The 27843-nt window shown below is 36.2% G+C and overlaps 1 protein-coding gene across 5 annotated transcripts; it reads right to left on the bottom strand.

Moving 5' to 3' along the window:
* Positions 1 to 26771, bottom strand: CYSLTR1 (cysteinyl leukotriene receptor 1). 5 transcript variants are annotated; one of them, XM_021079498.2, is made up of 4 exons: positions 26477 to 26771; positions 15415 to 15597; positions 7406 to 7491; positions 1 to 3893 (listed from the first exon to the last, which is right to left on the bottom strand). In XM_021079498.2, the coding sequence occupies exon 4, from the start codon at positions 3864 to 3866 to the stop codon at positions 2844 to 2846; it is 1023 nt and encodes a 340-aa protein (XP_020935157.1). In that variant the 5' UTR covers positions 3867 to 3893; positions 7406 to 7491; positions 15415 to 15597; positions 26477 to 26771; the 3' UTR covers positions 1 to 2843. The 5 variants fall into 5 exon arrangements, 4 of the variants coding, with proteins under 4 accessions (XP_020935157.1, XP_005673791.1, XP_084862440.1 ...); XM_005673734.4 differs by lacking the exon at positions 15415 to 15597; XM_085006314.1 differs by lacking the exon at positions 15415 to 15597 and having other exon boundaries at positions 1 to 5495.
* Between the last annotated feature and the right edge of the window lie 1072 nt (positions 26772 to 27843).

The following is a 27843-nucleotide window of genomic DNA, read 5'->3' on the forward strand; positions in this document are numbered from 1 at the left end:
TACACAAAACCATGTATGTTTATTCTGGAGAATAAAATACAAAGCAGTGCTTTAAGATATGAAATTATTTTTTTCAGATACATAAACCATATTGGCTGAACAAAATAAAAAGCTAAGTGTATAATAAAAGAGATCTTGGACAGCTAATGAGATTTGAAAGAATTAGAGACCAGAGAAATATGCTCGAAGATACGGCATGTGAATGCCACAGGGTATTATATAGCCATTAGGAATTATATACATAAAGTATTTATAATGTCAATGTTCCAAGACAGTTTATAATATTCTTAAGATGTTCTTACAAATAAAATCATAGGCATTAGGTCATAGTCCATGTCTTCATGTTATTTAAAAATTTAAGCATGTAGTTTAATTAAGCCTGGTTTTAAAAAAAGAACAAATAAATCATTAAAAAACTTTTGTTCCTACTCCTTATATTTCGAAGATATCTGAAGGCCCAGGAGAATAGCATAGCAAATTAATAATTTAGGAGATCTGGAATCAGATTGTCTAGATTTGAACCCAGTTTCTGATGCTTACCATTTGTTTGACATTGTGTAAGTTACTAACCCCTTTGCGCCTCTGTTTGTAAATCAGCAAAAAAGAGATAATAATGGTACCTACCTCACAGGACAATTGTAAGCATTAAATGAATTGCTATAGATAAAGCACTTAAAACAGAGCAAAAGCTCATTAAATTTTAGGCACTATAATTTAAAGGCATAATTTTCAACCTCAAGGAATTGTTAATTCCAAAAAGTGATTATTCCATTTTGGGAGAAAATGCTAATATTCACCAAAAAATTGGGGGAAAAGGAAGTACAAAATAGTGTGGTATAGGCTATAAATACATGACATTAAACAAGAACAAATTCATGGTGAGCTTGTAGGTAATTGAAGTATGCTATGTTTCTGTGTAGGAGGAAGTGGGGCTGTGGCTGGAAGTCAGAACATAGGCAAAAACCTGAGAGTAGGAATAAATAAGCAACAAGATTCTTTTATGTGCAATAAATTTTTAACTATGGCCATATTTTGTTCTAATTCTTTCAGAAATGAGAATCTATGTAGTAAATATGATTTAGTATGTATAACAAACCATCTCTAAATACTTTATATTTAGTGTGATAAATTATATCACACCATGTATTTTTCAAGTAAAACTTTAATATATGTGGGTTAAATATGTATATATACTACGATCACAATTGAGTTTCAAAGATGCCCTGTAAGAAATGCAGGACAAGTATTATTAGTCCCATTTATCAAGTGAGGAAGCTAATAATCAGAATTTATTTTACTTTCTTTAAGTTTCAATACCAGTAAGTAACAGCATCCAGGTCTTCTGGCTTTCAACGTAGTGTTCTGTTACTACACTATACCTATTGAATAGCAGAAAGCTTAGTAAATGAGAAATGAAGGCTGATTTTATAACTATTACATTTTATCTTTGTCAAATAAGGAAAAAATAGGGCAAAGTAAGGTACTGCTGAATCTCGGGTATGTTAAAAATAAATGGGCACCATTTATCACTGTGCCTTAGAGATCCTCTTTCAAATTTTCTATATAAGTGATTGCAACATTAGAAGTGAAATAGAAATAACCTACACATGGCAGATTCAGATAGAATCTTCTCCTTTCCTAGATTTTCTTTTTTCCACCATTATCATTTATTTCCTCTGAGATGAGGCACCTTTTGAAACATAGAATTAAGGAACAGACTACACTTCAGCAAAAGCTTGCCCATGAATATTATATTTCAGCCATAAACAAGCTACTGCTGTTTTAAGAACAAAATTTCCATTTTAATATTAAAAAAATGCTGTAAACATATCCTGTCAACATGCCAATAAAAAACATAAAACAATAACAAAGCTTATAATTAACTTTTAATCATAAATGCATATAACAAAATCTCAATATAATTTTACAAATATGTGTACATATAAGTGCTTCTTAAAATTTTTAATATTGACTTTCAAATTTTTATTCAGAAACACATCAAAATTAATTTTGATCCCAGTAATAAGTGTGTAGAAAAGTAGACCCCTTTTCCTCTTCTTTAGATACATTTTTAATAACTTCTGTTCATATATGGTGGTGCTGGTTGTCTGGTTTCTTAAGGAAGAGTTGTATGTCATGTAGGGAGAGAAGTCCCTATAAGAACCTCAATCTATATCAATGGGAAAAAACAACTCCATCATTCTTTTTTGGAAGCTTATGGTAGAAGCAGAAGAAAACTGGAAACAAACTGGCTTTTGATCAGGTTTATCTTCCTCAGTTTCCAGACTGTACAATGGCTGTTAGTGCCATTTGGCTGAAGGCTAGGCTGCGCTAACACTTGCAAATTTTCTTTTGGAAGAAATGGCCCTTTTTGCCTAGCCAGTCAGTATGACCAAGGAAGACGGTGATAGTACGTTTTATGTAGTTCCTGGTTCATTCCAGTTCTCATCTGATGGCATGCATGCAAAGGGATATGTTAGGATCACTGAGAACTATTAGCTAAATTTATATCTTAAAAAGCTAGTTCTTATCCTTTGTAAAGCTTTTATTTGAAGGAGAAAACCTTGATCTCAAACCCATTTTTTTAAAACAGTGCCAAGATATAAATATTCTGCACTATTAGGTGAATGATAAAAAAATTTATAGTTGAGTTAATAGATGTAGGCTAAATTTTAACACAAAATATCTTTAGGACCTCTAATAACGTGGATACATAAATGAGATAGATTTATAGGTACATACTCAGTTAAGTATTTTGTAAATTATTAATGGAAATTCTTATTTTTATTGTGAATGCCTGGAGAAAATACTTGTTTGGGAAAATCATCAGAGATGGGTTTAAGCTATTCTTTATATATTTCTTCTCCTTTTTCTGGCAAGGAGGTCTTCTTCTTGGGTACATAAGTCATACTGGACAAAGAATGCTTTCTAAATGTAGATAGCCTTCTCCTAAAGTTCCCTCCAGAGAAGAAATATAGGAGAGGGTCAAAGCAACAATTTGATGCGGCCAGAGACAAGGTTATGACCACTGACTTTTGCATTCTAAGTACAGAATCACAGTGTTTAGTGTCGTTGTGTAAAAAGTGAAGATGAATGGTGCGTTGAATGTGATATGGCATGAAACTGATTAAAAAGGCAGCTGTCACAACTATAATCATTCCTATAGCCTTTTTACGGCTTGATATATTTTTCTTCATTGAATTTTTTAGTAAGGTCAAAATGATCATTGTATAACAGACAATTATAATAACAAAAGGAATGATAAATCCTACAAATAATGACACATAATGCAAGACCAAAACATGATATTTAGCTTGATTGTCCTGTGGAGGCTCAAAGCACTTGGTATTGTTTTTCTCATCTTTGTAAGATGTGGACATTAAAAATGGAGAACTAGTCAAAATCACAAAAATCCAAATAGCAATGCATACAATCTTGGCTTTTTTATGTGTAATCAAATTAATGTTCTGGACTGGGAAAACAATTGCGATGCACCGGAAAAAGCTCATGGCCGTCATAAAGAAAATGCTACAGTAGAGGTTGACATACAAGGCATAGGTGCTGAGGCGACACAAAAAGTCACCAAATAGCCAAATTCCTTTGTGGACATAATAGACCACACGAAGAGGCAGTGTGCACACGCATAGTAGATCTGCTACTGCTAAATTAATCATGTATACTTGGTATGCTGACTTCTCATGATATGTTTTTATGAGAACATAGAGCACAAAGCCATTGCCGAAGAAACCCACAACGGTGATCATAGAGTACAAGGTGGAATATACTTGATTGCGGAAGTCATCAATAGTGTCATTGCATGTATTACTACTGGCAGAAGATACTGTCAGATTTCGGACTCCATCCATGTTTCTCTAGGAATGTCTGCTTGGTGCCTACAATATACATATATAAACATATATATATATATAAAAACATATATATATATATATAAAATCTTGTCAATTTTTAGTCAACCATAAATTATAGGAAGTACTAAGGTTTCACTTTATAGTGTCACTATGTATATTTTTTGACCACTGTAGGAAGCAGGAGTGGTGGGGCAATGAAGGGAGATTTAGCTGGACTTTGCTCCCAGGTGAAGGGTTTTGGTACTATGGGCATGAAGAAAACTCTCTTTTCCCCCTTCCACCCATGCTTGCCTGATGGAGTTCTTAATCTTCAAGACCTAGCTAAAACAGGTATGCCTTAAGTCATATTACTCCAGTACTATTCTGTAAATCTTTTGAAGTTGGTTTATTTTTAATTAGAGAAAAGCTTTAAATATAGTAGTTTCATAAATATGAGTATATTTCTTTCTTTCTATCTATCTATCTATCTATCTATCTATCTATCTATCTATCTATCATCTATCCATCTAATCTTTTTATCTATTTGAGGAGCACTGGATTCTTTTGGAGAATAAAATCTGGATGAAAATATTTGGTTCCCCCATGAAGTAGTCTTCCTAGGTAACATCTGCTAGATGATGTTTATACCTAGGGACATAATTAAATTTGTCATCCATGGAACTCACTCTCTGGGGGAGAATCTTAATCTAGAACATGGTGGATTCTATTTTGAACCACAGAACACCAAGGCTGGGGAAGCTTTAGAAGCCATCCAGCTATTTTAATAAGGAAAAAAAAAAGGCGAAATTCGTTTCTAAAATCTACAACTTAGGTTAAGGCTCTGAGGAAAGATGCAGCATAACTAGATGGAATATACTTTCTGGGAGAGAATATTGTTGTAGATGTTCATCCTTGTTCTCTTCCTAGACCCACACTCAAAGCTTTATTTTCAACCATACATGGCCATTTCTTTTATAGTGAGGGATTGTTACTTGGTCTAGAACACTTCAGCTTTATCTGGGCAGTCAGCAAGCTCTGAGGAGAGAGAGAGCTAGAGATGAGATAGAGTGGAAATAGTGATTTTTTTGATGTTCCTCCAGATTCTTTTATTATTTAAGAATGTGGGAGCAACTCATCAATACATAATATTGTGGATAATCTTTGGGTGAAGTCTGATTTTTGGCCTTTTACATAGCTCTTGCTCCCTGGTAAGAGAGGGGTTAGGTTAGTAAGGTGGAAAGACTGATCTTGCAAGAACTTCCAGCAGTGGAAGGAACTGATCTAGTCTCTGCATGAGGGCTACAGGTACAGATGACTACGGTTGGGGTTGGAGAAGGGACATAACTTCCCAAGTTTACTACTTCAAACATTTATATTAGGATGTGTCATCCATCTATTTGTCCATCTCATAGTCCTACTTTTTTTTTCTTTCATTAAAAATGTCGGGAGTTCCCGTCATGGCGCAGTGGTTGACGAATCCGACTAGGCACCATGAGGTTGCGGGTTCGATCCCTGCCCTTGCTCAGCGGGTTGACGATCCGGCATTGTCGTGAGCTGTGGTGTAGGTCGCAGACGTGGCTCGGATCCCGCGTTGCTGTGGCACTGGCGTAGGCCGGCAGCTACAGCTCCGATTGGACCCCTACCTAGCTTGGGAACATCCCATATGCAGCGGGAGCGGCCCAAGAAATGGCAAAAAGACAAAAAAAAAATGTCACTTTTTTCCACCAAGAACTGTTGGTATATAGTAAAAAAAAATGAAGATAAATCATTCTGAGGGTATAAACCTAAGATAATAGAGAAAAATTAGTTCACTATCCCCAACCTCTGCATTATTTCTCATTTTGCTTTCTAGTTACCTGCCTCTTTCATCAGTGGTTTTCTGAACTCAGGTACAACTGTTGAAGAAAGAGAAATTGCTTAAACTTATTCTAGTCTTGTATTGGGTTTCCTCCAAATCACTCAGTGTTAGTCTGTGAGGCACTAGATGGTGCTATTGAGATTTTTGATATAGCTTTTGTTTTAAGAACCACTCTTGAAAGGTATTAGATATTTGCCATTTGTCCTTCCTACCACCACTCTCACTAGAGCCTACTATAAACTCTTTCCAGAATAATTTTCCATACATTGTTGCTTCCAATTATCTCATGCCCTTGCTCTAAAAATCTGCTATGGTCCTCCAGAGCTTTCAGAATAAAATCCAGACTTCTTGACCTGATATTTAAGGCTCTCTGCAGTCTGATTTAAACGGAACTTTCCTAGATTCTCTCTCATTCCTCCTCTTTGCACACCTTATAGTTCAATGAAACAACTATTTTACTATACCAGGGACATGTGCTATACATTTTCCCACCTGCATGTCTTTTTTTTCATGGTATTTCCCCCTCCTGAAATGCACTTTCCTCCATATTTGTGTATGGAAATCTACTCACGTTTCAGATCAAATTATACCTTCTTGACTAAGCCTTCCCTCAGCCTAGTTTCTAAGTAATTTCTATCTTTTCCCTTCTAGGGAAATTTAAATTCATCTTTTAGATCAATGATTTGTATGTGTATGTTATCCTCTCTCATAGACCATCTGGTTTATATATTAAGGCATCTCACAAGGATTAACACATATATACCTTGCCCATAAGTACTCATAAATGTTAATGGAATGAATGAGTAAATGAATTATGGGACTAGTTTATCATTTGAAAATATTATTTATCATTTCAACCACTTAAATATATCTTTTCGCTCGATATAATTTAAAACTTTCTCAGCTTCAGAGCCCATAGTTTCTCTGTTAAATTGCTTCATAAAGTATTAGGAAAAGCAAAAAATCATAAGGCTAACTGTAAAAAGCATCCATATCTTGAAATAGATTAACCATTTGTTTATTTTACTTGTCTGTTAAATATTAGAAATAAATTTAATTTCCCAGTTCTTTGAATGAAAGATGCTAAGTATTGATAAATAAATTAATAAAAAACAAATAAATAGATGATCTCTAGCCCCATTAATAAATTTCTCAGTCATTACAGACCAATATAAGATTTCCTAGTAATTTTATATTTAGGTTTAATTGTTTATTTATAAGTAAGTCAAGTCAATGACTTATATTAGGCCAAAAAAGGGAAGATTGTGACTCTTTCAAACAAGTAATGAATCCTAGAGGGGTAGAGATCTTTTAGTTCAAGCCATTCATTTTACAGATGATTTTTTTTCTTTTGTTAAGCAGCATTTAATTCATTTTTATAGAATTTACTGTGATCGCTTGATAATGAGACCCCACACTATATGGATACAGAGATGCCTCAGAACCCATTCTGGCCTTTGAGGAGCTCATAGAATGGTGGGGGAGAGGAGTGATGGCTCAGAAGTATGAAAACATTACAGTACAGTATGGTAAGAGATGTTTTAGCACAAAATAAATGGGCTAGTAATTTATTAACATATACAAGAAACAAACATAAATGAACTTAATGTTTAGTACAGGTGATGAAGGAAATTACTTTGTTAAGATAACTAGTGAGTTAAAAAAAACAACAACATTCATTTAGAAAATGGAGCAATACCTCTTTCTGGCACTGCAGTACCCTTCACGAATGTTTCTGGTTAGTGGTCAGTGGTTCTTATGATGTAGTATCAGATGAAGCCTAGGCTGAAATCATAAGATTGAAAAGGAAGTTAATGACTTTTCAAGCAGTCCAGAAGGGTCATGGGAGCTTAGCAGCCTTAAGCAGGGTGTGTGATGGGATATCAAACCTTTACTGACAGATTTAGAGCTAGTGTTTGGAGTCCATGCCTCCTTCTTCTCACTCCATTCATTTTTCCATCCCCAGGGGGATAATTTTGAATATAGACCAAGACTGATAACACATGTTTGTTATTATACACATGTAGTTTCTGTAGCTAGAGATGAACACAGTATTATAAAAATTGTATTCTCTCTATGAAACCAGGATATCTTACTTATTTTTTTCTTCTAAACAGTTTGCTATAAATAACTTGGAACTTTACATCCAAGGATCTAGTTTACTAGGAAGAGGAATTAGAACATTAAAAATATCAAGTATATTTATCTGTGATAGCTTAAGGACAGTTTTCCTTGGAGGACTGATGACTTACAGGACTTTGGACTTTCCCCCTGAAAACTCATGATAATAGTTAAGGTTTTTATCACTGATTTGGCATATCTACATCTATCTATCTATCTATCTATCTATCTATCTATCTATCTATCTATCTATCATCTATCTATCTACCTATCTATCTATCTATCTTTCTATCATCTATCTATACACACTGTTTTATAGTTTGTATAGTTTTCATGACTGCATGTATCTTCAGCTAAACCATATCAGAAAATCTAACAAAGTATGTAACAAATCTCCAAGAAATGAACAAAGAAGGGCTTTCTTGAAACAGTAGCGGCCTGTATAATTGTATTCTAAATTTGTGTTGTCTATGGCAACTTTCATCCCTGTTTGCAAGGACCCCAGATGCTGGCCATTTTTCATTTATTTGTGGTCTAAGTGCCAACAAAATAAGCACCTTCCTCCAGTTTATTCTTTGCAAGTATAGGTAGGCTGGAACTTTCCAAAGGAACTCTACTGAAAAAAAGGAAATCAAAGGGAAAATAAAGAAAATACAATATTATAAAACACAGACAAATTTTATCTTTTTTGTCTTTTGTCTTTTGTTGTTGTTGCTATTTCTTGGGCCGCTCCCACGGCATATGGAGGTTCCCAGGCTAGGGGTCGAATCGGAGCTGTAGCCACCGGCCTACGCCAGAGCCACAGCAACGCGGGATCCGAGCCGCGTCTGCAACCTACACCACAGCTCACAGCAACGCCGGATCGTTAACCCACTGAGCAAGGGCAGAGACCGAACCCGCAACCTCATGGTTCCTAGTCGGATTCGTTAGCCACTGCGCCACGACAGGAACTCCCTGAAACACAGACAAATTTTAAAGTAGGAACCTAAAACTACAGCTATGATATTGCTATTTGAATCCACCATGTACTCAGATAAACATTTTTCAGATCTTCTCCAATTTCTTCTCCCTCTCAGAATTTTCTCTTCTTCTTCAGGCAAGGAGTTGACGTAAGTAAGCTACTACTAGCAATCTGGGGGACGTATGGGTTGCAGATGGGAAAATACTCAAATAGAGTTGGCTTTTATATTTTGTTACTCAGTCATAAAACATTTTTAGTTTGACTTGACATAGGTTTCTGTAATCAGTAAAGATATACTTATTGAATATTTAATAAAAATATCCTTTCTAATCCTATAATTACCTGATTCCAGACATCTTCTCTATGGTGAAAATTAACTTAGGCTCTGTTTTATGTTTAGACAAAGCTTATGTTTCTCCCCAATGTGGAAAGAGAGAGGTTTTTAGGTTTTCTTGTTTTTTGTTTTCTTTGGCTGCCCCATGGCACCTAATGCCTTGGTAACACAGATCCTTTAACTCACTGTGTCAAGTGGGGGATTGAACTTGTGTCCTGGTGCTACAGATATGATGCTGATCCTGTTGAGCCACAGCAGGAACTCCAATTTCCAAGACCCATCTATGAGAAGTGTAGTATTATCAGACTAATATACTAGTTATCCATTTCCATGGTAGGAGTGCATTTACAATTTAGCCCACTCAGTACATCCACAAGTGAGTTAAAGTCACACTGTCTGGGCAACAGTGTAACTGTTTGGCATGTAAGTTTGGCATTCTGAGGTGTCTTCTATAGTTCTCTTAATTCTGAGATTTGCACGTAGCAGACATTCAATACTTTTATTCCCTACTCCTTTTTTTTTTTTGGCTTCACCACCTGTGGCATATGGAGGTTCCCAGCCTAGGGGTCAAATCGGAGCTACAGCTGCCAGCCACAGCCACAGCCACAGCATCGCAGGATCTGAGCTGCATCTGCAGCCTCTACCACAGCTCAAAGCAACACCAGATTCCCCATCGCTGTGCAAGATCAGGGACTGAACCCACAACCTCATGGATACTAGGTGGACTCATTTACATTGCACCACAATGGGAACTCTTCCTTGCTCCTCTTTTTTTTCGTTTTCTTTTTTTTTTTTTTTTTTTTTTTGGTTTACTTGAGAACTCTGGTCTCTGACAGCAGCTTCTGCCGAAAATAGATTCTACCACTCTTATGCATGAATATATAACCTTTGTGTTCCATTACTTAATTCAGGAGTTACTCAGATCTTTTATTTAGCTCATCTTAAGTCCATGTAAAACTATCTATATCATCTATCTATATCTATCTTCTTCTTCATCATCATCTACTCACTTTGCATCAGCCCTTAGCCTCCATTGAATCTGTAACCTTGTCAAGTTCCAGTGAACAAGTAAGAGTTTCCAGAGATAATCTAATATAAAGTCCCAATTCATATGCCATACACTTTATTTTTGCTACAATAAAGCTACCTATAAAAGATTTATGTACTGTTGTGCCTTCTAAATGTGGTCCAGGGAGATCTTTAAGTGTCCCCAGGAAGTCCCCAGGCTAATGTCTTCTATTACATGAAGATAGCAATGGTGCCTCTTTTTTTCTGCTTTTATTAAAACAAAAAGCTATTTCTGATCTTCTCAATTCAATATTTCTCTCCTTTGAAATTCTACATTATTTTGTCTGTACTTTTCTTGGTAATTTTCATTTATTGCTTCGTGTCATGCTCATCTCTGTGGTTGTTCAATTTAAACTTCCCCATTTTTCCTACCCCAGTTCCACTAGACTTAATAATCAAGTCTTATTGATTATTTTTTAGTTCATGCTGTACATAACAGTGCCTTTTAAATATTGGTTTATTTGAATTAATTAATTTTTATATCATTTTGTTGATGTCTTTTCACAATCAGAGAGAATCTTGCATGGAGAAAGACAATGTGCATGGTGGAAATTTGTAGGACTGGTAGGCACAAGACCTAGCTCATATCTCAGGTTGTGGTGGATGATTAACTGTGTTCTTGAGTAAATCACTCCCTTCCTGGCATGTCTTCATTTAACTGCAATTCAGTAGGGTTGTTTTATATGATCTCTCAATTTCCTTTCAGTTTGCCATTCTATAAACTAAGGAAGATCAGGGTATGTTCTTTCCCCCCTTTTTCTTTTTTGGCCATGCCTATGGTTTGTGGAAGTTGGGGCCAAGGATAGAACTCATGCCACAGCCTGAGCCACAGTGACAGTGCTGGATCCTTAACCTGCTGAACCATTGGGTAACTCCTGTTATTTTCCCCCTTGGTTATTTTTCATCTTAGAAAAAAGAGCACACAGGATAAGAGATCTATGGCTTAAGTAAAGAGAAACAGAGACTTGAGTCATTTGTGAATTTGATTTAAGACTACTAATTGTTTCCTGAGTTTATTTCAGGTGAATGTCTGAGAGAAAGACTCACTTCATTCCTCTCTGAATGTTTCAGCAGTGCTCAGGATACAGGATTTATCAGGCCCTCTAAAGGCAACACAGCAATTCAGTTCTAGCTTTGACAATGATTTCTAACTAAGTGCTGATTTTATGATGTAAAGTAGCCCCACTTTCTAGGGCTCATAGGTCTTTCTCCCTGACCTTACTCCTTTTGCTTTATAATAAGTAACAGCATATCTGATTCTAGCAATATAATCACCATTATTCAGATCCTCTGAGGTAGATACTCCTAAAGTCATCTTAGTTTCTTTTTAATCATCTCTTGTATGAGATGACCATCCTGCTTGATCATATGGATTTAGGGTACCAGGACCAACAATTCATCCATCCATATCTTAACTGATGACTGAAATCTACTCTGTAGAATTTCTAAGAGGCTTTTCTTTCTTTTAAAATGACAAAATTTATCAGACCCTGTCATCTCAGTTAGATGGAAGGAGTCTGGGAGGGTTTTACTAAGGCTGATGGGGCAAGAGGGAAAGAGAAGAAGGCAATGGAAATCCAAAAGCTGAAGACAATGAAATTAAAATTACAGATGAGGAAAACAGCACAGATATGGGAATCTGGGCATGAAGGGAGGAGGGATATGACTCCTTTGCAATTTTGCACTCTTCTAAGCTAATATTTATACATTCTGATACCAAGTTTTGATCATTTTCCTCTCTGTTTCTCTTCATTCCTGCTGCTGCTTCTTCTGTCCTGGCTCTCCTGAAATCAGACATAGATGACTTGTTATAACCTCCTACTTCTCACATGCACCTTTTATTTTAGTCATGCTGAACTGTTTGTAACTCCTGGAGATATCTGTCATGACCCCTTAGTTTCAGGCTCTTTCCTCTCAACATAATCGTGTACACGATTGCGAGACTAGTCACTTTTTAAAATTGTAGTTGACTTACAATGTTGCATTAAAGTGTACAGCAAAGTGATTCATATATATAAGAATATATATGTAATTTTCCATTATATGTTATTATTCAATATTCAATATAGTTCCCTGTGCCATATGGTAGGCCCTTGTTATTTATCTATTTTATGTACAGCAGTATATATTTGTTAATCTTAAATTCATAATTTATCCATTCTTTCTTTTCCCCTTTGGTAAACATAAGTTCATTTTCTATATTTGTAAGTCTATTTTTGTTTTGTAAATAAGTTCATTTGTTTCATTTTTTAGATTCCACATAAATGATATCATATTATATCTGTCTTTCTCTGTATGATTTACTTCATTTAGTATGATAACCTCTAGGTCCATCCATGTTGCTGCAATGGAATTATTTCATTCTTTTTATGGCTGAGTAGTATTCCATTGTATATGTGTACCACATCTTTTTTACCCATTCCTCTGTCTTTGGACATTTAGGTTACCTCTATGTCTTGGCTATTGTAAATAGTGCTGCAGTGAACATTAGGGTGCATGTATCTTTTTGAATTAGAGTTTTTATCTTTTCTAAATATATGCCCAGAAGTGAGATTACTGGATTTTATGGTAACTCTATTTTCAGTTTTTTAATTAACCTCCACATTGTCCTTCATAGTGGTTGCCTCAGCTTATGTTCCCACCAACAGTGTAGGCGAGTTCCCTTTTCTCTACACCCTCTCCAGCACTAATTGTAGGCTTTTTGATGATGGCCCATTCTGATTCGTGTGAAGAGATACCTAATTGTAGTTTTGATATGCATTTCTCCAATAATTAGCAATGTTGAGCATCTTTTCATGTGCCTGTTGGCCATCTGTATCAGACTAGTCATTTTTCATCCTTGGTTTTACCCTTTTTGCTCATGTGTCTATAAATGACTATAATCAAGTCCCAACCCTACATTTCATGTAATATCCCCCACAATATAGCACTAGCCTCCTATCCAATCTTCTGTCTCACAAAGGTGATAATGGCAGAGGCTCAAGAAGTCTCACTACCTAGAGAAAGAATAAATCCACAGTAAGTACTAAGGGGAGCCTAGGGCTCTCGGTAAGAGATGCTTGAAATAATCTGTGGTATATTTTTGGATGTGCAGTCATCTCAAACTAAGATAGGCTGTGGGATGAAAAATGGCAGCTTAATTATTGAAATAGTGAATCTTGGGAAACCTTTGTTCAGGGACAAGTTTACCCCGACATGCTATTTAATATTCTGATTGTCTTAACAGGCGTATCCCTTTAGTATAGTATAATGACTTACTAAAGTAGGTAAATATCCTTTCTCTTCAAGTCAGTGATTTTGTACTGAGGCCATGCCTTATAGTACCAAAGTCTAACTACTTCTTTTTATGTTATCTTGTCATCATTTACAAGTATTCCTGGTTTCCACCCAACCATTTCCTCACCAGGCCTATCTCCAAGCCCGACTCCACTTGGATCATTTTTTGAACAATAAAACATCTATTTTTACCTGTCATTCATCCAATATAAACAAATAATAAATATTTTTATTTCCTTATAAGTAATATCTTGGGAGGTAAACAAGTATACTTGATGTCTCCAACAACCCTAATCATGAGAGATGCCAGGGCCAACTTTGATCACCCAGGTGGGAAATGAGAGTTTGTTTGCTTTCTGGCATTTGGACTCTAAAATCATCTTAGGAGATAAACTTAATTCTGGACTTTGTCTCCCAGAAGAATGTGAGAAAATGTCTGAAAATATTCAAAGAAAGCTGTGTTAATCTAAATTTGAAGACTTTACTGATTGCACTTTGTTGGAGTAAAGTAAATTAAAAATATTTTTACTTTGGGAAAAGGACCCACTTATTTGGGCTATTAAGTGCCCAAGAAACCAAAATATTATGCATTAGGGGAGAGGCATAATTTTTATAAGGAGCAAGGAGATAGGTGAAAATTTACACTGAACCTATTTTTTTCCCCAAATTTAGGAAGTTAATGGAAAAATTCAAAATTAGAGGAAAAGGAACTTTAATAATTTTAAGATAAGTTTGTTGGTTTTAAAAATGTGCTTTTGAAAGATAGATATGGGTGGTGGGTTGAGGGAGTGGCAGAAAATCTCTTTAGTTCATGTTTTGGGAAAACAAGAGGATCATAGTTGTTTAAAACACCCAAAATTCCACAGTGAGATTATAAACTTCAGTTATTTTAAAGTTTAGAATTTGAAAACAATATCCAAATAAAAAATTCTTAGTTTAAGTTTTAAAAATAGGACTGAGTGGTACATGTTGCAGAGGACATTTTTTATGTTAAGTCACATTGCTTTCTGTAATAGGTTGCAAAGAGAAAGAGAGCTTGTTTCTTGTCCTGTTTATTGATCATCTCTCTAATGGTTTAGAATTGCATGTGCTCTTTCCTTGCTCTATAATTCTTGCAAGCTATTAGAATTTTTAATCTTAGAAAACTATGTAGACTGAGGTATTGCTAAGCAGATACCACTTACTGTATGATTATAGAGAAAACTTAAAAACCAACTTGTATGGGCATGGAATGACTTGGTGAGAGATGAAGCCAAATATTCTACTCTCCCTGATGGACCCATAGTTCCTGTATTTCACTTTGAGATTAATTTTAGTTTTATTCTATATCATGTCTTATTTATAGCAAGTTCTCTGTTTTATAAATGAAAACTTTTTTAGTTATACAAAAAAATAGAGGAAAAAAAGGAAAAAAACTCAGCTAATTTTCTACTGAGACAAGGTCAATGTGGATGTAGTAGCAAAAACATAATGGCTTTTGAACCAGAATAGATCTGAAGTGGAATCATGGTTTCTCCACTTACTGTGCAAGTTACTTAACCTCACTGATACTCAGTTTTCTTATCTGTAAAGTGAATATAGTAAAGGAAGGGAGACAGAAAAAGTGTATCGAAGAGAGGTAAGAAGAAAAAAAAAAAGGATAGTATTGCATGAGTAAAAGAAGCAATTTTGAGACAGAATATGGTCATTTATTTCAAATGTTACCAAAAGACCAAACAGAATGAAGTTCATAAAATGGCAATTGTATTTGGTAATTAGGAGGCCAGTGGTGACCTTGGAGAAAACATTCTCAATACAGTGCTGAGTTTAGAACCAAATTAAAATTTTTAATCAGACTTTTTGGTTTCCATTTAGATAGTCATCATCAATAAAAAGAAAAAAAGATTTTAGAAGGTATATTATATTTTCTATTGTTGTGTATCACAAACTTGAAACAATACCCACTTACTTTCTCATAGTTTCTGTGGATCAGGAGTTCAGGTACAAGTTAGCTGGGTCTTCTGCTTAGGGTCTCACAGACTGCAATCAAGTTGTAAGCCAGAATTGAGACCTCATCTGAGGCTAGGGATCACTAGTTGTTAGCAAAATTCATTCCTTGTTAGTGTATGATTGAGGTCCCATTTCTTCCTGGCTGTTGGCAAAGAACCACTCTCAGCTCTTGGAAGCCATTCTTAAGCCCTTGAAGCATGCCCCAATTCTCTTACAACATAACTGTTTGCTTTCTTCCAGATCATCAGGAAAGAAATATCTTCAAACCCTTCTGACGTCTTTCTCTGACTTCTTGACCTTCTTTTAAAGGGCTCACCTTTTTAAGTAGTCCAACCCAGGATAATCTCTGGTTTGGTTAATTGAAAACCAGCTGATTGTATTCTAGGAATAAAAACTCCTCATATTCATGGGTCCCACCCACACTCAAGGAGAGGAGATTACACAGGGCTTGTATGCCAGGGGGTAAGAATCTTGAGAACTAACTTTGAATTCTTCCTACCAAAGAAGAAATGCCTAGGAGGAATTTTCTAGGGAGAAAAATGTGGTTTATACCTCTTTTTTCTTTTTATTATAGTAACTTATGTATTTGCCTAATCTTTACTGCTAAATTATAGATTTCTTTTAGGACAAAGATCTTTGAAAGCAGGGATTATATCTTCATGTTTTCTTTTTACTATTTTATTTTTCTGTATACGTTCACATTTTTCTTCAAGAATGGTTAACATACACAGCATGGTTTTCATACATAGAATGGTTTTCATACACAGCAGGAACATAATGAATGGCTAATGAAATTCTCTGCCATTCTATTTTGAGGAAAATTATATTATTGACTCATGTCAGTAGAACATGCTCTTCGTTATTCCAAGGCTAAGTGCCAATTTGATCCAGAAGTAATCTTTGAAATGCTGTTCCAATGGACTGATGACTTGCTCAAGAGCACGTACCTAGTGTAGGGCAGGGACTAGAGCTCCAGCATTATAACCCAGAGGCCAGTTCTGCTACCACACAGCTGCCTCAATACCCACTCTTCCTTTTCGTCTCCCTTCATCAATGACAGATTTTTCAGATAGCCAATTGTGGTGTTTCACTCTTTACTTTTGTCATTCTCTTGGAGAATTTACCAATTTCTATGGCTTACAAAGATCACTTCTGGGGAGTTCCCACTGTGTCTCAGTGGGTTACAAACCTGACTAGTATTTATGAGGATGTGGGCTAAATCCCTGGCCTCAATCAGTGGGTTAAAGATCTGGCATTGCCATGAGCTGTGGTATAGGTTGGAGATGCAGTTTGGATCCCACATTGCTGTGGCTGTGGTGTAGGCTGGCAGTTGCAGCTCTGATTTGACCCCTAGCCTGGAAACTTCCATATGCTTACTTTTGGCGTTCTCTTGTGGTGCAGTGGGTTAAGGATCCAACATTGTCACTGCAGCTGCTTAGGTTGCTGCTGTGGTGCAGTTTTGATCCCTGGCCTGGGAACTTTCACATGTTGCAAGTTCAACCAATAAATAAATAAATAAATAAATAAATATCAGTTAAGTGGAAGACTCAAATCTCTGTCTCAGCCACAAACTATTCGCCTGAAATTTAGTCTCTCATTTTCATTTCCATATTAGGTTAGTCTTCTTGGAGTGCAATTTTCCTCAATTTCAACATGCTTAAAGATAAATGTATCATCTTCCCCCTAAACCAAATTCTCCAACTGACTTTTTTTTTCCATTGACTAATAGTCTTCCAGTCACTCAAGATCAGAACTTGGTGTCATATTTGATTCCACCCAACACTGACGTCACCCTTCACATGTAAACTCTAAGTTCTGTTCTTATTTTTCAGAATTTCCTGATCCTCTCTCTTCTACCAATATAGTTCAGGATCCTAATCTCATCATGCCTTGGCTGCTTGAGAAGACTCAAACTATGAATCTTCTTTCATCCTTATATGGTCAAAGAGGTGAACTTGGCAAATTTCTACTTATACTTCAAGATTAAATCAAAGTGGTCATTCTCTATAAATGCTCCTTTGTTCATGGTTTTATTATCTGATTTATTACAATGCTGTAACTACTCTTTTTGCTTACATGTCTGTCTTACCCATTTAGATGGTAAGCCCACTAATGACAATGAGTCTGCTTTATTCATTTTTGCTCTCTTTCTCTCCTAATTGAACAACTTTGGAAGAGTAATTGTATGGTTTAGGAGATTTTGAGTAATTTAACCCCTCAGGGTGAGTGTCCTGGGGGTGGAGGATAGAGTATGTTTTTGATGTGGAAACATAGGTGCTATTGTGCAGGAATCTAGATAACAGTGTAAAGTAGAAGTGAAATGAGTACCCCTGTAGAATGGTAGAGTCTTTTTAAAAGAAACCTGAAAAATCAAAGAATGTAGGGGATCACGACTTATTGATGGACAATTTACAAATCACTATAGAAGAAAGGAAAGGAGGTATGGCAGTTGTATCCATACATTTAGGAAAGACTAGAAGGCAGAGTTTAAAATAAAAAAGCAAAAGTGGTCTGGAGGGGCTGTAGGAGAGTTGAGGAGACTCGAACTATGAATCTTCTTAGTGAGAGATCATTGAGAATCTAAAACCCAATCTGTCTGAGTAAGATCTGGGTAACCCTGATGATGGGTGCTTTTTTAATTCACCCAAAAAGAGAGACTGAAAGATTAGGTCAGTATTTGGATGTAGTTTTAAGATTCTAGTAAGCTGACTGCCTCCCAAAGACTTCCTTTACCTTTCTAGTAAATGCTAGCATGTACCGGATGGTCTGCATATGTTGGAGGACTGCCAGCAGGGGTGGGGTGATAAGGGCAAGGCCAAAGCAGAAGGGGAAGTGGGGGACTCAGAACTCAGGCTTCTAAGACAGATACTTCCTCCATTTCTGCTGAATAGTGGTAAGATGCAGGAAACTTAGTTTTCATGAGGGTGCAGCTCAGTGGTGCCATACTTTTATTTGGTCAACTCCCTAATGCCCTCTTTCCTATTATCCATGTATCTTATTATTGTCAAATGAAAAAAGTTAGTTCTATTTATCATTAGGTTTAGGTCAGGGATGTGAAGGACAATGCTTCCTCCCCCCAAATTTATTGAGGTAAAGTGTACAAATAAAATTATAATATATTTAAAATATACAATGTAATTATTTGATATATATATATATATATATATATATATAAATTGTAAAGTAATTCCCTCCATTGAGTTAATTATAGGGACAATGTTTTATTCATCTTTTGATATAGCATATGATTGCTAAATGAATAGTAGGATCAATAAATATGAGTGTTTTGTCAATTATAGATATTTTACAAATGCAAGTTATTATGATTATCTTTCCTACTCATATCAGGCTCAGCTCATGTTTCACTTCCTACACTTATTTTGACCACCCATCTCTATCTCTCTCTTTTTTGAATTTGTATTATGTTTATTGCTTGTACCAATAATATGGCAATTAATCTTCTATTATCTTGTATTGCATATTTTAATGTGTAGGAATCTTGTTTCCTTAGGTGAACTGTAGATTCCCCTAGGGCAGGAGAAAGAAATCCAGCCTTTTTTTCCTTTAAGCTCTGTGAATCCAAACCCTAACCTATTGGAATATTTTGCACATAGAAAAATATGCAATAGGAGTTCCCATCATGGCTCGGTGGTTAACGAACCTGACTAGTATCCATGAGGATGCGGGTTTGACCCTTGGCTCTGCTCACTGGGTTAAGGATCTGGCGTTGTCATGAACTGTGGTATAGGTAGCAGACGTGGCTTGGATCCCATGTTGCTATGGCTGTGGTGTAGGCTGGCAGCTACAGCTGTCATTTGATTCAACCCCTAGCCTGGGAACCTCTATATGCCACAGGTGCAGCCCCAAAAAACCAAAAAAAAAAAAAGAAGAAAAATGTGCAATAAATGTTTATCAAATTATTGGTTATTGATTGGAGTAACACTACACACCCTCCATGGTGTTTTAATCTATAAACAACCAGGCTTGTACTACTAATCAAAGTGGCTTTCTTTCGAGGTAGTAAATGATCTTGGGGAGGAGAGTAAAAAGTCCTTCCTGTCATCACTGTAGCCTTATTATTACAATAAGTAGTATTTTTCCTTGGCATTTCCAGGGATATGCTTAGTAGCATTCTCCCTAGCATTAGAAACTACAGGGGATTTGATACTGCAATTCTGACAGCTCTAAGACAGTCACTCTAAGATTTCTTCTCCAGTAGCTTATTCATCCTTAAGGGGATAACAACATCACACCTATCAAGTTGGGCCACATTGTTGTTAAACAGTTGGATTCCAAACACTGTCAAGTCCCAAAGAAACTCAGACTATGGCATTCAAAAGAATGTCACTCATACAGATGGCCAAAAAACATATTAAAAAATGATCAACATCACTTATTATTAGAGAAATATAAATCAAAACTATAATGAGGTATCACCTTACACCAGTCAGAAAGGCCATCATCAAAAAGCCTACAGTCAGTAAATGCTGGAAAGGGTGTGGAGAAAAGGGAACTTTACTACATTGTTGGTAGAAATGTAAATTGCTACAACCAGTATGGAAGCCAGTATGGAGGTTCTTTAAAAAACTAAAATTATAACTACCATATGATACAGCAATCCCACTCCTGAGCATCTATCTGGAGAAAACCATAATTCAATAAGATACATGCACCCCAATGTTCATTGCAGCACTATTTACAATAGCCAAGACGTGGAAGCAACCTAACTGTCCATCAACAGAGGAATAGATAAAGAATATGTGGTACATATATACAGTGGGATATTACTTAGCCATAAAAAGAATGAAATAATGCCATTTGTAACAACATGGATGGACCTAAAAATTATCATACTAAGTGAAGTAAGTCAGACAAAGATGAACAGCATGTGATATCACTAATTTGTGGAATCTAAAAAAGATGATACAAATGAACTTATTTTCAGAACAGAAACAGACTCACAGACTTTGAAAAACTTAGGGTTACCAAAGGGGACAGGTTGGTGGAGGAGGGATTGACTGGGGATTTGGGATTGGCATATGCACACTGGAGTATATGGAATGATTGGCCAAAGGGAACCTGCTGTATAGGACAGAGAACTCTACTCAATATTCTGTGGTAACCTACATGGGAAAAGAATTTAGAAAATAATGGATATGTATATATGTATAATTAAATCACCTTGTTGTACAGTAGAAATTATTACAATATTGTAAATCAACTATACTTCAATAAAATTTAAAAAACCATAAAAAAACTAACTTTGTTGTGTGCCCCCTTGCATAGTATTGTTACAAATATTTTATCCTATGTAATCAAAATAAAGTCGTGCATGAGAAAAGATCTGAAGGAAAATGCAAGTCACAAAATGGCAATAGAAATCTTGAGAAGTCATGAATGTGGGTGAGAGTGCACTGTGGGTAGATAGTTCTACTCTTAGTTTAGGTGGTAAAAATATGTTACAGACAGTTTACATACTTTTGAACTTTTTGTAAAGCACTAACTATAAAGGTGACCTTCTTCCAGGGATACCTGTACAGGTCTCTAATTATTAGCAACTTGGAATCCCCCTAAGTTCTGAGGCCATTCCTCACAGCTGACTCTGAGGCCTGTCTCTAACTTCTTGGTATTTAGATGCCTGGATCTTGGAAGCCTGATAATTGTTCTTCAGGAGATTGCTTTTTATTGAAAGCCTTTGTCATAAATAAGAATTTAGTTTCAGATTAAACATGAAGGGCAACCAATTTGAAATGAAAATAAGCTTTTAATATCTTCTAAGGCCTGAAGTTCCTAGGAACTTTGAAATAAGTACACAAAATGTGTCAGAGATGATTGAGTTTTGTTATTATTCACTTAATTTCACCTATTGTGTCAAATCCATGACAACACAAAGACAGCTCTATGTAAAAACAAAGGCTGTTAATCTAAAATAGATGAGACATCTTGAGAAGTCTTAACCGTTAGACATATCAAAATATGATTCTAAACTGTATTTTTCTTTCCTTTTTAGGGAAAATGGATTGATGAAAAGTAAATGAAAGCCTGAATGTGCCAAGGGACTCTAACTCTAGATCTCAGCTCCTTTTCCTTTTTCATCATCTATACTTAAGTAGGGGCTCAAGTGTCTGGAATGTATCAATTCTATAAACACTTTAAATAAGACAATGACATTTTATTCTTTAAAAGGAAAACCAGCTCTAAGTGCTAAAAGATTTATGTTTACTCTTCTGTTTTGTCTCGTTTCCTCCATTTCTGCCAAGGCCCCTTCCTAACTAACTTCTCCCAAACATGTAAAGATTTTTTTTCTCTTTTCTCTCATATATGCTACCCCCTAAATCCAATAGAAAAGCTCATGTGGCACAAAGAAAGAAGGAATCATGATAGGATAAAGTGGGATGGGATGGAAAGAGGAAGCAGGATAGAAGGATTTTGTGATGCATAACTTATATTTAAACAGTGGTCTTCCTCACCAACCAGCTAAAGGCAAAAGTAATTGTCAGTTGACAGTGTTTTATCAACAGCATTGTAATATGAATTAATGGATGTAAAACACATGGATTTATCTAATCAGGTTAAATGGCTTTCTTTGTTGTCTTTTCTGTGAGAATGAGAATGTGCCACTATCTGCTATGAGTCTATCAGTCTTATTAGTAGTTGTATTTCTTCAGTACAGATGAAAAAATTGACATTATAACAATACAAGAATCTATTCTGTAGGGTTGATTAGTATGAATCTATCTTCCAGGAGTTTACTCACACCTGATTAAACCAGGAAATCTGTTTTTTACTGGCACTCAAATCATACAATGTTAGGCATCCATGTAGCCTGAAGCCCAAATAACATTGGTGTGAAGGATAAAAATAACTTTAGGTTTTGGTATTTTAGGGAGACACACATACACTATACCTACTTATATATTCTGGAACATGATTTAGTTATTTGTATCATAACTAAATCTGTGGTTGTACAAGTGACTCAATAAATAGTAGCAGAATACAGTGTTACATTCAGAACTCAATGACTTATTTCGACCCTCAGCATTTAAGCCTAAGTATCAACAGACTTAATGGAAGTAACAGCTAGTGAAAAAGGCAAATACTATTTTCAAAAAAATATTCTTCTTAAATTCCATTCTTAAATATTTTACTCCTTTCAGATTTCACATTGAGGTGTGTACACATATTGTAGAATTAGTAGTAATGAGAGGGCTGAATCCTACTGACAGGTCCTAGAAGTAGGATGAGATTGCTAATGCTTAGAGTAAGGCTCCTGGTCTAGGATGTAGTGTTGGGAGCAGAAAGTAACTTGCCCTACTCCTTCCACATGCAATCAATTTTGTTATGTTTTATTCTTCTGGAATGGACTTTAAACAAAACCCTTTTGGATAGTGGTTTGTATTTTCAAGTTGCTTTCATAGTAACTATTTTAATAGATCTGAAAAATAACCCTATAAATTCATCGCTGCTTTTGATACATGAAGAAATCAAGAAATACTTTTGCTAGAGAACATACAGCTTATTAGAAGGCAAAGCTATAATGAACTTGCTGTTATCCAGGCCCAGTTTCCCTCCCCTTGAAATACATGAGCAAAGTAGTTCAGGGCAGGCACTGTTAGGTTGCAGAGTTTATGACAGAGTTCAAACTGGAAGAGAGCTTGAAGCAAAAAATCCCCATGCTTGCTTATTTTAGAATAAGTTAATATTTATTCTACTCATGGTGTGTATGAGGCACTATAGTAATTACTGTTGGGCAGGGGAGATTTAAAAGAATAAATAACTTGATACCTTCCCTTAGGACCCTTTTTTCCTAATCTTTTGATGAGAAGAATTATATTTCTGTGGCTCTTATTTCTCAGGACCCTCTTCTTCCTTTTGACTGAAAGTGTAGGCATTGCACGAATTTCAGCCCTTGGTCATCTCCTAGATTTGCTTTTTCGAAGCTGAATAATTCTTTTTTTTTTTTTTTTTTTTTTTTGGTCTTTCCTAGGGCTGCACCTGTGGCATATAGAGGTTCCCAGGCTAGATGTCTAATCAGAGTTGTAGCCACTGGGCCTATGCCAGAGCCACAGCAACGTGGGATCTGAGCCTCATCTGCGACCTATACCACAGCTCACAGCAACGCGGGATCCTTAACCCACTGAGCAAGGCTAGGGATTGAACCCACAAACTCATGGTTCCTAGTTGGATTCGTTAACCACTGAGTCACAACAGGAACTCCAAAGCTGAATAATTCTTATGGTTTTGGCTATCACACTCCCCAGATTTTATTTTGGCCTCCACCTCTTACCCAACACTCAAGTTCACAGCCATTATTTATAACTGTGCATTAGACATGTTTCTTTGATTTTTTTTGCTATCTCCTCAAATTCAATAGGTCAAAACCAGAACTCATCATGTCCTGCACTCCTCACTTCCATCCCCAAATTACCTATTTCTACTAATAGTAGTAACAGCAATGCCCAGATCCCCTGGGTTCAAAATTTCAGAGATAGCTCTGACTTATTTCTTTCCTATGCTGCCTATATCTAATCATTCACCAACTTTCATCTATTATTCTTTTTTTATTATTATTTTTAGTGCTGCACCTGCGGCATATGGAGGTTCCCAGGCTAGGGGTCCAATTGGAGCTACAGCTGCTGGCCTACTCCACATACACAGCAATGCCAGATCCTAGCCACACTTGTGACCTACACCACAGCTCATGGAAATGCTAGATTCCCCACCCACTGAGTAAGGCCAGGGATCGAATCCTCAACCTCATGGATGCTAGTCAGATTCGTTAAGCACTGCTGCCACAACGGGAACTCCATCTATTATTCTTTTTAAAGTATATCTTGAGTTCCTCTGAATTCCATTTCCACTGCCACCAATCTAGTCAGAGCTCCATTAACTTCTACTCTTTTAAGTGGTCTCTCCATCTCCAGTTGTTTCCAAATGTAGTCAGGCCTATGAAACTCTCCCAAATTCGTCTGCTATCATATCATATCATGTCCTCCCTTATTCAAATTTTGTTAATATTATTTTCCATTAAAAAGTGCCTGGAATTCAGTGTCCACTAATCTAGCTCTAAATTTTGATTCAGATGTATTTTCTGATACATCACAACTCAAGCCCTTTACCCTAGCAAAATCAGGCTCCACAGTATACCCTGAAGGTGTCAAATTCAGTCTTGACACAGTATCTTTATGACAGCATTTCTGTGACTAGAATTGAATTAAAAAATGTATATTCATCACTTAATATGTGCACAGAAAGTTTGCTCAACATGATCTCATATCCTAGATATTCTTTTAGTCCTATCTCATTTTATCTTCTCTGTGATGCCTTCTCCATTCATCCCAGCCCACTTTTATCTTTTTTTCCCCCAAACTCCTTTGCCATTAAAAACATAACATTGGTTTACTGTCTCATTTTTTATGTTCTGTAGATCTTATATCCCCACAAACATTGTAAGTTCCCCAAGGGCAGGAAATATGTATTATTGTTACTTCATGCCACATACTGTATTGAGCTTAATTGACACGTGTTTAACCGAATTACAATAGATGAGCTATTTTAATAAGAACATAAAAATAAAAAAATAATCAGAGGAGAGGTCCAGGCAGAGCTATGTTATTTGGGAAATTACTATAGTTATCCTTTATGGCATCAAATCCTCAGGGTCATATATGTACTTTAAGGATTGGTACTGTCTCTTTAATCTCTTATTATCAGCCAATAGTATCTCAAAGGAAAATGTATAATTTTCTGAGCCATGGAAGAATTTTACTTTTATCTCAGTTAAATATTTCCTAAAACATCAAAAGTTTGATTGAGGGTAGGAGGGAAAAACTAGTAGAAAATGAAATTGATGTTTCTGGGCTAGGAAAACACCTAATGCTGGATTCAGACTGGGCTAAATCTTCACTTTTTAAATCTTTCATTCTATTTGGGTTCGTTGGCCACCAAGCTGATTTATTTAATTTGCTGTAGGTGATTGGCTAGTGTAGTCATTTAAATATTAAGGGGACCTGAGGAACTGCTTTTATTAGAGAGATGGATGTAAATTTAGTACTTTAGGTTATTTATTTACTATGTAAACACAGAGTGCTTTCAGTTCTGATTGGACAATTACTGGTAAAACAGCAGAGCAAATATTTTTGGATGATTTTAACGGATACCATAAACTTAATCTTGTTACTGAACTCAGGTTGTTTTTCCGATTTTTTTTTTAAACCTATAAATGGAACTAGCCAACCCATTTCTTTACCTGTGGAAAGAGTTTATTTGCTTCTGAGTAGAAGAATGCTCCTGGCTAAAGATATTGATTAAAATGTATATGAAATGTTGGATCTGTTTAAAGCTGGTGTATGTCAGTTATGTCCAAATTACCAAATCATGCAATCTCCTTATATTGATTTATACTTGTGAGAGCTTTCTATTTGCAGTTTCCAGTCAAAACTCTCCAATTACAGTTGTGTGGTGTGTTTGCAGAAAATTTCTTAACCCCTTTGAGTTTATTTCCTTTTTTGCAAAACAAGGATAGTAACACATGCTTAAATTGCGGAACATTGATAGATTCAGGTAGCACAATGAATGTAAAACTACCTTGTGAAGATACCAAATCATTCTTCACTGACTAGTTTACCTTCAGCAGTCACTATATTTTCTTTTCATATTGAGTGAAATGGTTACTACATATTATAGAAACTCCATTGAGTCCTTAATATAGGATTTAAAAATATCCTTTACATTTCTGACTTGATTGCAAAGGTGCTAGAGGCTTGGGAAATGTCTCCTCTGTGTTTTGCTGCATTAAGCCCCTGGCAGAAGCACTGAACAATGTTCATTAAAAGACTAATTACATCTTCAAATATCTGGCCTATGAATAAAGCAGAAAGAATTCTTACCAGTGGCCTTAAAAGCAGGCAAATTAAATTAGTTATTTCTAAACTCCTGGAAATTTGCTAAAATATATCATCAGCAGATTTTTTTGCTACATACTCTTCTGGTCGCAGCACCAAAACATTGAATCTCCTTACCTGCTAACTTCAAGGTTGACAGTTTATGATCCTTTTGCATTCACTCTCAGAAGCAAGTTCCAAGTCTTCAGTAAATCCAATCTACTGGTCCCTTGGAAAGCTAATCATCCCTAGTGAGCTGTACAATGAATCTTAATACCCCGGAAGGTCTTGAAAGTACACGCCATTCACAGGGTGCCTGAAAGCTTTTTTGAAAAGATGAGTTGTTGCTATTTTCAAGAGGAAAGAGGGCAGGGCACAAAGGCTAGCCAGTGTATACAGATTCTTCTTCCTCTTTCAGATTAGTCCTGAAACTGTTTAAAGCACGCCTCATTTGGCTTCTCTGGTTCAAAGTGGGGGAGGGAAGGCAGAGGGAGGGAGGAAGAATTGAAACTGGAGACTTGCAGGTTGTTGTGTGTATAAATGAGCTTTTATCCCTAGCTCCAGAAATGGAATCCTCAGGAAATCACACAGCTGCTCTGAGATGGGAAGCAGAAAGGAGTATACTCTGTCTAGTTTAGTTTTCTCCGATTTTTATAATGTGGGAGTGGTTAGACGATGTAGTCGGAGAAAGAGAATCCTACCAGTATATGTGAATCTAACTGCCATTATATGAAACTTGATCTTAGGCAAGATAAATTTCACATCTCTCTCTCTCTCTCTCTCTCTCTCTCTCTCTCTCTCTCTCTCTCTCTCACACACACACACACACACACACACACACACGGCTCTATCCACATTTTAAGAAGTCTTCCACTTTCTGGTGCCTTTTGTTCTGAAAAACTGTTGTCTTAATTTGAGATTGGTTTCCCCAAATCCCCATGAAAATACATTACATCTATTAGATTAAAAGTGTTTCTTTTTTTTCTTGTCCCACTGAAAATGGCCTGGAATGACTGGGTTTGCAGTCAGTGGCCCTGTGTTAGGAATTTAGAAGTCAGGTAAATGCTCTTGGCCTTTGGCTGGGCTCTGGTATGTTAGAGCTTTGGGATGCTCTGTCTGGCTTCTGCAGAATAGGGACATGGCAGTCTGTTATGTGCCTATTGGAACTTGGGGCAGCACCATGATGTTATGAACCAAATGAATAATGATACCTCATGTTAGTTGGTTACATCAATTATGTTGAGTTATATTAAGGTGGTCCATATGGGGCTAGGCATAAATATGTTCATATGAACACTTTTTAAACATAGCCCTACAACCAAAAACTAATTTGAGTGTACTCAGTAGAACATGAACCCAGCAACAGCCCTCTGGCTTGCTTACCTCCTACAGGAAAAAGTCATTTACTCAATTTTGCATCTGTAGGTAGGAATTATCTAACAGCCAACCTGAGGTCAGGTCTCTAAGGTTTCGTCTTTCTCTCCTTTCCCATTATTCTTGGTTGT

The sequence above is a fragment of the Sus scrofa genome, chromosome X (assembly GCF_054392235.1).
Source record: "Sus scrofa isolate SSC_HxYL_T2T_F1_AM1 chromosome X, Sscrofa_HxYL_maternal_Yorkshire_Landrace_v2.0, whole genome shotgun sequence".
NCBI lineage: Eukaryota > Metazoa > Chordata > Mammalia > Artiodactyla > Suidae > Sus > Sus scrofa.

Excerpts from the sequence above, each read along its gene's own strand:
- CYSLTR1 (XM_005673734.4), bottom strand. The coding sequence starts at position 3,866 with ATGGATGGAGTCCGAAATCTGACAGTATCTTCTGCCAGTAGTAATACA.